The 11,208-nt window shown below is 53.6% G+C and overlaps 1 protein-coding gene across 2 annotated transcripts in view; it reads right to left on the bottom strand.

The window, feature by feature from the left end:
* Positions 1–2,154: 2,154 nt before the first annotated feature.
* Positions 2,155–11,208, bottom strand: part of SLC7A1 (solute carrier family 7 member 1) — a 77,026-nt gene continuing 67,972 nt past the window's right edge. For both annotated transcript variants that reach the window (XM_086714415.1, XM_086714423.1), the window contains exons 9-13: positions 8,761–8,863; positions 6,805–7,022; positions 6,372–6,538; positions 5,640–5,748; positions 2,155–4,128 (exon numbers count right to left, since the gene is read on the bottom strand). In XM_086714415.1, coding sequence (XP_086570541.1) covers positions 4,025–4,128; positions 5,640–5,748; positions 6,372–6,538; positions 6,805–7,022; positions 8,761–8,863 — 701 coding nt within the window. In that variant the 3' untranslated portion in view covers positions 2,155–4,024. The remainder of the gene's footprint in view (positions 4,129–5,639; positions 5,749–6,371; positions 6,539–6,804; positions 7,023–8,760; positions 8,864–11,208) is intronic.

Raw genomic sequence — 11,208 nt, 5'->3', positions numbered from 1 at the left:
CATTAGGCATCATAACTCTGATGATGAAATACGGAGTGTAGCCTCTTGCACCACTGGATAAAGCACTTCATTACCAAAAAAAAAAAGTCCACAAGAGTCCAACAAAAGGTCTCTCACTCTCCCTAAGGAGCCTTACTTACAATACTCTTGTGATGATGGCAAACACCCATCTTAAATTATATGTGACAAATATACGTAGTAACACATATTCAGTTCCATCTGCTGGTAACTCTGTAACAGTTCCGCACACAAGCGTCGCACACCTGTGCCCGGCAGAGTGCCGACGTGCCTGGAAACACTTCTCCATCCGTGCCAGAACTCCTCGGGGATGGGGCCTGGCACGGAGATGGCCCTAGGGAGCCGACAGAGCAATCGTACTAGATGTGTGAAAGCAGGACACGTGAATCCAGAAGATGGGTCCTGGCACAGAGCCAGCAGGTTGGTGAGGCCCCTGAAATGCCCACGAGCCCACCTAGTCGGGTGGGGCCTTTACGAGGCATGCCCACACGCCCCCAAGGAGCCCAGATTCTGCCCCTGTGCTGTACCAGTGTTAGATTCGGGGCCATCCTGGGCAGACTGCAAACCTCAGTCAATTCAGAACGCCCGCTCAGTGGTGGGGATGGCAGGGATGGAGGGGCGGGGAGAGAGCAGAGCCCAGGTCACGGCCATGGCCACGGCCACGCAGGAAGCCCCACGAACGACCGCCAGGTGCCTTGTCTGGGTGTGCACACGGGAGCGGGCCAGGGCCTGAGGAGCTCGGGGTGGGTGAAGCCCCCACCACGGTGCGGTCACCTGTGGACACGTGGCAGGCAGGGGGGCTGTGATACCCGAACCACAGCACCAGCACCTGGGACCATGTCCTGACAGAGGTGACTCAGTGGAGCAAAACCACGAGTCAGGGGGCCGAGGGGCTCTGGCAACAGTATCAGTTCAGCAGTCCTTCTGAAACAGCCTGGGAAAGATGGCCCTATCGCTCCCCGCTATTGGCTTAGAAAAACAAACGGGGCCCAGAGTTGGGCTGAGGGGTGTGAGCCGGTGGGGCAGGCTGAGGCATGTGCAGAGGCCCAATCTCCTGCTGACGGTCCTCCTCCTGGAAGCAGGCTCGGCCTCCCCCACCCACGGAGCCCGACTGCCTCCCCGGCGACCCCTCGCACCCCTCGCTCTTCAGCAGAGGTCCTGGGGCTCCATGGCTCGCTTCTTTGTGAGTCTTCACGGGGTCGTGAGAACACGTAGGGTGGGGGGAACCACGGGAGGCAGGAAGGGCTGCTTACTCAACACAAAAGGGTCTTTCCAACGTGGGTTGTTTGGGGCTGGGCCACAGATAAAAGCAGACACAACGTCCCCGAAGGGCATCTCTACAAGTGTGGAATTTCTGATGATGTAGGAAAATAGTGGCCAAGCCATGACACGGAGAATCAGTCTTGCTTGGACTGGGGAGGTGGGGGTGGGGGGGAAGGCCAACTGTCGGGCACTTCTGGTGGTTATTTCTTGCCTGTGTGTGTGTGTGTGTGTGTGTGTGTGTGTGTGTGTTTGCGGGGAAGGCATGAAGGCTGGGGTAAGAAAAAGCCTGTCCACACGGGGGAGGCTTACCCCGAACGGCGCTCGCGACATCACCGTCCTCGTGTACAGGAGAGGAAAGCTCTGGCAACCGCACAGAAGCTACTCTCAACAGAAGCGCGGTGACCTCGCCAACTATTTATCTATGCCCCCTCAGGTGTCCTGTCCTAAACGGGAGGCTCCTGGCCCTGACGGGGGAGGCAGCGGGGGCTTTGCACCACCGCGCGGGTGAGCCTTGCTGAGGCACTTGCCGGCTTTGGGGTGAGGAAGGGGGAGACTCACGCGCCAGGAGGCCCTCACCCCGCGGCATGTTGTCTGTTATCAGGCAAACACACCTTGTCGGTTGCTAGAACGATCCACGATGCCAGCTGAAACGTCAACTGTATACACAGTCTGCTGTGTGCTCTCTTGCACAGACATTTCAGAAAGAGAAATTAAAGTTAAAAAAAAAAATTTTTTTTTCTCTTCCCTCCGCCTTCCGTCTTGGGCACTCTCTTTCCCTCAAGTTCTCTTTGCCTATGTGGAAAAACAACAGACAAATCAAGCAAACAAACAGCTAACAAACCCTACAAGACAGCAGACAAGAAGAACCCCAACAAAATAAGTTAATATTTATCAAAATATTGTACAGCACCAATCTACATAAATTTAAATATCTTTCTTTGGAAACCCACGCTTTGGGCTCTTAGGCCCCTCCCTCTGTAACATTCACAAATGATAATTTAGAATAAAGCTTCCGGCAAGGCGACCAGGGCCTAGAGCAGAGGCGGGCCGCCACCCCCCACCGACTGACCCTGCCATCTGGCCACTTCATGAATTCCTGCAATTCTCTCCGAGGAGCTACCGAGGGAGATGAGACAAGTGCCGCCGATTTATCAGGCTTCGTTCTACCATATTTGTGTCAAAGGCCAGAAGGGGAACAAATGGGAGTCTGGGCTTCAAAAGCAGCATTTACATTTTCGGGGGGATCCACACGGCCGTGTCCCTCACCTGCCATCAACAGGGGGCCCTTCTGGCTCCTGAGCCACACTCGAATGGGAAGATGGAATCAGTGCTCGTGTTTCCTCAGGCTCCTATCCGCAAGAAGTGTGTGAGCCATGGAGCGCTCCAGTGCGTGGGAGGGGGCACGCTGTGTACAGGGAACCCGGCTGGCTCTCCGGCTTAAAACTTATGGAGACAGGAGGTCCGCGCCCGGGCTACAAACCCATATACAAACCTGCAGCATGTGGACAACAGATACACGACAGGGACAGCAACAGGACCCCAAATTCTCACGCGCGGACCCCACACCGAGTAAATATTTGGCCATTTTCCAAGTTAATACTAAGCGCCAACTTAATTTGGAGCGATTCACAGATGCTAACGGGACTCAGCTCGAGTACATAGAAGACAAGGGCCAAAGAGATCACCTCGGGGCCAGAAGCAGCTGGGAGGACCGGCCACCGTCGCGTCAGGAGGAGCAGACGCCTGCCTTGGGAGCCTGGCAACACTCGAGAAACGGGCCCGCACGCGCCAGAGGGAGGGAGTCAGCCTTGGCAGAGGCCCACAGAGAACAGCGCTCTAAGCTCTGCCGATCTCAGGCCAGGCCTACGTAAACGCAGCGTCACGTTCCGGTTGCTCGGGACACGCCGCCTTCGTGCAAGACGCCGGAAGCAGCAAGAACTGGCCTGGGCCCGGAGGGAGTACAGCTGGCGGAGGGCCCGGTGCTCAGGCGTGAGGAGCGGAGCCGGCCAGCCCTCGGTCCTTCCGCCTGGTTCCCACGGTGGCCTCGGTGCCACCGCGGAGCGGGCCGGGTTCCGTCAGCTGTCGGGGAGGAGCCGCTGCCAGGAAGAGGAAGTGAGGGAGGGCTCACGTTCCTCACGACCCCTTCTGGCAGCACAGAGGACAGGAGTGGGAGAAGGAAACCAGTCCCGCTTCTCCTCTCTAAGCTGTCCTTTGGCTCCGGGGGTAGCACTACTGGGGACGCACTGTCTGGGTGACTCATCCTGCGTGTACGGTCGGCCTTCAGGGTTGGGCAGGGAGGTGGCTGTGGAAAGTGTGGAGTATGCACGTGTTCAGTGCCAGAGCGGTCCTGGGGGGGAGGGGGGGGGCCTGGACTCCCAAGGTGACGAGAAAAGGTGGCTGCCATTCTGCGGCCGCAGCAGCACGGACACAGAGCCGGCGAGGACGGGAGCTGTTCTCTTTGTTCAGAGGGATGTCAGGAGACACAGTGGAAACCGCAGCCAAATGGCCCCAGCCGGGGAGCTGAGAGAGGTGACCGGGACCTGGTGCCACCTGCCACGGGGCAAGTCTGTGCAAGACACACGGGCTGTGGGCCGAGGCTGCGTTTCAAGTAGCTGCACCTTCTGCTGCGGTGGGGCTTGGATGTGGGGGGGTCCTGACGCACTGGTGGAGAGAGCGAGGTGCTCCCGGGACCTCTGCGGGCATCCCTCGGGGCTGCTGCCACCTCTGGGGGCGGGGCTGTGTGTCACTTGCAATGGTCCAGATTGCCGTCAGGAGTCCTTGCTTGCTCGGCGGCCAGGGACGCCTCCTCGCTGTGCCACAGACCGTAGCCAAAGTAGATGATGAAGCCTGCGGGCCGAGAGCAGAGACCGGGAGTGAACAGGGCAGGCAGGGCTCAAGGGCAGAGGGCAGAGCAGCTCTGGGGGAGTCACGTGGCCCCGCGGGGAAGTCTCTCCGTGCTGCCAGACCCAGGCCTGCGCCCACAGCAAGCAGCCCTTGTGGGCTCACTTTCTGTATGTGGAGACACACGGGACTCCTCCACTCCAGCCTGCAAAGGTTTTGGTCTCGCCCCTCCAGGCAGGGAAGGCACGCTCCAGGGGCAGCCTCACACTGGAGCAGTTCCTGAGCAGGGGGAGCAGCCGGGGGGTCCCCGGAGGGGTGCTGGTCCCTCAGCTTCATCCACTGACCACCTAGTTGGTGCCCCGCGGCCACTGGAGGGGACAGGACGGACGCTCCAGCAGTCATACTGTTTCCCGCGAGGGTGGGATTTCCAACAGGGGTGGGACTGTTCCAACCAGGGCTCCCTAGAATATTCGTGTGGCCTCCACGGCCCTGACTGCCTCTGTTTCTCAGTCCATTCCAGGGTCGGGGGCTCCAAAGGTCTGTGGTGGGGCCCAGAGATCTGAGCTTCTAACTGGCCACCTAAGGACTGGGGCCCCTGTCAGGGACGCAAGGAGAGCGGGCCTTAAAGGAAGGGCTCGGCCGCCAAAAGCCCTGGAAAGAAGCCAACGGCTTGGAGCACATCCCGGGAGCTCACGTCTGGGACGCGGGAATGAGCGGCTCCCCCCGAGCCGGCTCTCTGCCAGGAAGGCTCTGTGGGGGCATCTGTGGAACCAGCTCAGGCTACACCGTGCAGACAACGTGGGGCCTGCAGAGCACGACCGAGAGGCGGCAGCTATCTGCCCCTAAGTGTGGTGACGCAGGGCCGAGGGCTTTGGCAGAAAACACAGGCCTGGAGTCCCTGCTCTTGCCGGGGACGCCGAGGGGCGAGAGACAAGGCCCGCTCCCCAGGTATCAGTGCCGAGGACGGAGTCTGAGTCCATTTTCCGTAGTCCCTGGTGTCAGACACTCAGGGAGGGGGAGGGCCACGGTCAGCCCCCAGCAGGGCCAGCAACCACACGGTCACCCCCAAGCCTCCCGCAGACCCCACCAACACGCACAGCCCACGTGGGCCAGTGGGCAGCTACTGGCCGGGCCGGGGGAGGCACGGTCCAGGCCTTCTCGTGTCAGAGGAGGTGAATCGGTGCTTTGTCAACAGCAGACTCACAGCCTCGCTCTTGTTACCTTCCACTTGCGCCCAATGACATAACTAGTTCAGGCAAGAGCTATTAAAATGAAAAGCATCTGAAGGGGAGGGGAGGACCCACAATCTACTAGGAGGTCCTTTTTGAGAGAAAACCACGGACGACGTGTTTTCACTACGTTTTGAAATTTGAAGGGAAGGAGGCTCAATGACAAGAGGCACCCAGCCAAGTTGCAGGAAAGAGGACTGAGCAGCACAGCACCGGCTCTGGGGACTGGTGTGGCAGCGGGGGGGCTCTGAGAGACGCCGTCACAGTGCAATCCAAGATCTCACGTACCTATTAACATCCACACTGCGAACCGGACCCACGTGCCCTGGTCCAGCTGCATCATGAGATAGACGTTCACAAAGATACTCAGGACGGGAAGTACGGGCAAGAAAGGCACCTGCAAAGATACCAGGTGAGTGTCAAGTCTGCAGGGAGAGGAGCGCGTGGGGACGACGCCTTTTGAGTCCTTTAGCGAAACTACCTAGGAAACGATAGCGTCCCCGAGATTCGGACGGACTGTGCGATTTACATGGGGAGGAGGGAGTGAGTGTAGCCCAGCCCACATGCACACACACAGACGTGCCCACACACGGGCAGCGCGGGTGGGAGTCTGGTTCTAAGCTACTAAGTGCTGAAGTGAGCTCTATTCTGATTCCCCCCCCTTCCTATTCTCCTGCTAAAGAAAGGGCTAGAAGAGGGACTTCCACTTATCTCCAACAGTGGACTGCTTTATTATTTGTGTCACCTCCAAGGCTTGGTGGTGCCATGCGATCCCGCTGGATCCATGGATGAAAAGCCCCGCGGAGAGGTGTGCTGTGACACCTGAGAGGCGGGGCAGGGAAGGGTGCCTTCCTTCAGGACCGGCCCCCCTCAGCAGGTACTGTCTGCAGGTACTGTTTTCGGAGGCTGGCCGGCAAGCCCCCCCTCCGCAGATACCTGAGCCTGGCAGAGCCCACGGTCCGTGGCACATGTGTGGGAACCTGCCAGGCGGCTCCCTAGGGGCCCCTTACAGCTGCTCACCTTAAAGGAGAGCTTGGTCTTGCTCTCAGGCTGCCTCCAGATGATGATTGTCACCACTGAGCAGAGAAGGGCAGATATGGTGAGCATAAAGATTGCCCACAAGTCCCCTTTTGTCAGCGCCTCCTTTCCAAGCACAGCCACAATGCAGAAGGTGAGGATTAGAATTGCTAAGGAGGGGGGAGAGAGAGAGAGAGAGAGAGAGAGAGAGAGGCACAATTCAATCTTGTTTCAAAACCCCACAGATATCCTCAGTTTTCCCCAAAACCTATGGAGAGGGAGGCTGTACTTCTGCAGCCATCAACCACCATCACGGTCCAGCAGCAAGACACAGACTTATCCTTTCCTGCACTTGCCTCCACCACCAGCGACAAGAAACCATACAATGCCAATGAGCAAGACCCCAAACACCTTACAGGGAAGGGCAGGCTCTTACCTATGAGGCTGGTTGAAATGTTCACAATTAGCCCGGAGAATTTGGAAGGCTCCATATTTCTGGGTGAAAGTATGGTTTTCAAAGAAAACCTTTCTGCTTCTGGTAAAAAGCCTGTCTGGGAATCACTGGTGCTCACCAATTCATTCTGGTCCACGTGATCTAGTTCATCGGTGGTTCTGGCCATCTGGTATACCATGTTAGGCTGTTCTGGCTGATACCTGTAAAGAAACGCGGTGCATGACCGCCAAAATGTGCTTTAAAAGGGCAGGAGGACACACACTAACTCAAGTCCTAAGTTGCCCAGGACACAAAGCATAAAATGGGAAGAAGATGGTCAGGATGATGCATTCTCTGACAAAGCAGATCCAGAGGAGGGGAGCTGAGTCCCCGCCTTCTGTTCCCGCTTCTGGGCAACACCCTCCTTGGCGTCTCGGATATGAGACAATTTGACCTCCCCCGTGAACCAGCCCAGAGGAATGTCCTGACATGGCTTCTCTTGCTCTGAGAAGTAGCACTGGCCCTTGGATGCTTAAGATATTAGGCCACTTCCAACAGAACCATGGCTGAAGGGAACTAAAAATACAAACGGAAATAGAACGCAGTAACGTTAGGATCCTACTTGGTCTAGAGAGCCAGAGAAACGTGTCTGCATGCTGACGGATTTGAGAAATTCTGTTTGTGAGACCTAATTGGATCAATTTATTTTAAAACTCCAAATGCCTTAGAATAAATAACTTTATACAGCTGGCTAAAGGACTGAGCCTGTGGCCTGATTTCCAAGACACAAGCTTCCTGCAAGTAAAGCATTCATATTAAGTGAGGCTCCTTATCTTCCACCCAAAACAACAGAGCTCAAATCGTTTCTACCAGCTGTGAAAAACGAGAGTGCTTGCGGAATTATTTTGCATATAATGTAAGAGTGAACATAAAGATACTTAACCAGTTTTTCACTGATTCACTTATGTTAACACCAGTCAATTAAGAATGTGAGGGGACCTCGGAAAAGACGCCAGTGTTGAGCCCTTAGGAAGGAATAGGTGGTCAGAAAACTAGCAAACTAGTTTTAGCTGATTCTACACAGCCGCTACTGAGGCTCAACTGAGGCCTGACATACATTAGATGCTAAGCACGTTAGAAATGGAATTAACGATCTTGCAAGTATTCCAGGTGACCACCATTGAGAGTCTCCATGACTCCATATTCCCATGCTACGTGCTCCCTTGAGCCACTCCTGGTAGTGAGGAAGTAGAGCCCTGTCCTTTCAGAGCAAGGAAAATTGGAGCCGGGGGGGGGGGGGGGGGGGGGGGGGGGCGCGGTGCTCTGGGAGCAGGGAACTGCAGCAGCTGGGAAGGGGACACCAAGCCCAGGCCCAGAGCTGCTTTATTATGGCCATCCTTGGGGCTGGTCTGGACCACACAAGGCTAAAGCAGCCAGAACCTGGAAAGTCTTATTGAACATCGTCAACTTTGGCCACTCCACACCCTACACAGCAGCTCACTCCTCCAGTGGTAGTGCAATGCTGCTGGAGAAGCACCACACTGACCTCAGTTTCACAGAACTTGGATTCCTCCAATTCCCACCAAGACTAGTCCCCCGTGCCAGTGCCCTCCGAACTAAGAACCTGGACCGAACCGAAACCATTACCCTAAGCCTTCAAAAACTCTGTTCCCTGGATCCAGGCCCAACAGTTGGGCGGAGAACCTGTCTCTATCCTCCCAATATCTCACCAGAAAAATGAGGGCACGTAGTAGTGAGAGGCGGGTCCCCTGACTCTTCCTTTTCAACGACGTTCTCTGTAACTAGGCTCTCAGCCACCAAATCCCACCCTCTCCAGGAGAGTTCCCAAAGGAGCTATCAACAACCTAAAATTTACACTGTATAAACCATTAACTTGATCTTTTAAAAGGCTAACAGGGGGCACCTTTCTACCACGGAACCCAGAAGAGCCATACGTACCGTAAGACCAACACACAGGCAGCCACCAAAGAGTAAGCCAGGAGAGTGCCAATTGACATGAGGTCCACCAAGTCCTTCAGGTCAAAGAGAAAGGCCATCACAGCTGGGGAGGAGACAAACATCAGGATCCATGGATGGCCCTCTACACACACTTACAGCCAGAACCACCACCCATCCGTGATCCAGGCCACACAGGGGATGTTGCTTTTACTTGCTTTCTTACCCCAGCCCTTTCCATGCAAAGACATGGTGATATTGCTTAAAAGGAAGAAAAGCTCAGAATTAAATCACACACACAGTCCTCAGCAGACGGTAATAATAATTAACATTTATATAGAGAGTACTCTGATCAACATGACCTTTATTGATCCTTACGGCAACTTTGCAAGCTATCCCTACTCTACAGATGGAGAAACTGAAGTCAAACACGTTGGGAGACTTATCTAAGGTCACACAGCCAGAAAGTGGAAAAGTCAGGATCTCAGCTAGCTAGGCTCTGAGTCCGGTGTGTCTTTCTCTACACCAAGCAGACTCACAGTCAGGTATATCTATCCATGTATCTACACACCATCCATCCATCCATCCATCCCCCATCATCTATCCATCTATCCAGCCATCCAACCACTTATCCATCATCCATCCACCCAGCACTCATTGAGGGTATGCCAGTCGATGAGCACTAGATGTACACCAACAAACAGGGCAGACCAGATAGTCTCTGGCCTCCCTGAGTGTATCATCTAAGACTTAGGCATCAGCAGGCAACAGTAATGAGCAGGTGGGTGAAGTCAAGTCCAGTGCTCTGGGAGGACTCACAGGGGCTCCTAACCCAGACAGATGAGCATGGAAAGCAGTGTTACTTCCACAAACAATAGCATTAGCTTTACCGTGACCCCCACTTAAAAAAAAAAAAAAATACAACATGCATGCTTATTTGAAAATCTTTTGTAATTTTTATGAGAGTATATATCTATTTATGCGGGTATACATGTAAAGTTTCCCATTTAAAAAATAACTTGGATAGATCTACTTTGGGATATTTTCAAATATCACATGCAAACAACGCAAGTTAAAACATAAACACAAAGCCATGACTTTTCCAAATACTTCTCAAGCCCCTATAGATCACTCCGACTACAACAAATTTGAATTGGGGCTAAATAACAGGGTCAAAGAGCAATGCTGGGCCTTATGGACAATGAGAATAGTACCCGACCGTGCATGCCACAGATGCCAACGTTCCCACTCACACAGAAACTCAAGCCATCTTCCCATGTGGGGTGGTTTTCGAAAACCAAACACTTATTTCCCACCCCCGCCAAATGAAAAGAAGGAGCAAATCCCTGGTTTGGTGAACGCATGTGCTTTCCAGTCACTTTAAAGATTATAATTTGATCTCCCTTGATCAGCACAGGAAGGAAATTAAAGGCCAGTCTTCAATATAATCAAATTGCATGTAAATACTGAAAAAACATCTGCTATTTCCAATTCCTTAATCTCTTAAATATATTGGTCACATCCTGACGTACGGTGTCCCTTAACCTAACCACTGAGGTCACTGTCAAGATTGTACAATGACACAACAAATGTGTTAAATAATGAAACACCGGCTTTCTTTCATTATATAACATTAATCCACACGACTAAGCACACTTTGCTAAGGGCATAAATACTACTAACAACAATTCGTTCATGTAAGGTGGTCGAATGTCTTACCAGTGGCTATATGGCAAGTCCCCGCAGTACAGACTGAACGTGTCCTGCTATACCAAAAAGACCCACTGCGCCACTCACACCCTGGAAGGAGCCAGCCACTTTGGCAGAAAGACAAACCAGGAACCAAGAGCCAGATCTACTGGGTGTGGGTGTACCTCCTCACTTCGCATCTCTGTGCAATGGGATAGTGCCTGCCCCATGGGGCTAGGAGGGGCCGTTATTAAAGGAGAAAATACAGAAAACCAACAGCATAGCGTATATGCACGTGAGTTTCCTTCGAGGCTCCCCTTTTCTTTATCAGGTGCCCCTGGAATATCACATCACTCCAAAGGTTGTGTGGGCACTGATTTCAGCTTCAAAAGTGTCCTCTTGGTGAGGAACCTGATATTTGAGAAGATAACCTGATAACCTCCTCTGAGCCTCTGAGGCTGCAATATTTATAAACTCATACGGCAACTGACCCCAGCAACACCCTCAATATCTCCTGGAAAATAGCAGCACACTTCATAAGACACTGATACTAAGGGATTCTCATTTCCCCGAGAATTCCCAGGCGAAGATACCCGGACAATGAATTTCCAGGACTAAGAAAGTCACCTGGCTTATACCATGCACGAAGATGTCACCCCACCCAAGTCTACTCAGGGACATTCAGAAAAGGGGCAATGTGAACAGCGCTGAAGAAACAGTACGTGTTCCACGCTCTGCCCAATCAGAGGACAATAATAATAA

Source organism: Puma concolor, chromosome A1 (assembly GCF_028749965.1).
Source record: "Puma concolor isolate L17-30 chromosome A1, mPumCon1.1.hap2, whole genome shotgun sequence".
Classification (NCBI taxonomy): domain Eukaryota; kingdom Metazoa; phylum Chordata; class Mammalia; order Carnivora; family Felidae; genus Puma; species Puma concolor.
The sequence above is the reverse complement of the archived record's forward strand: the minus strand, read 5'-3'. Positions and strand labels throughout refer to the sequence as shown.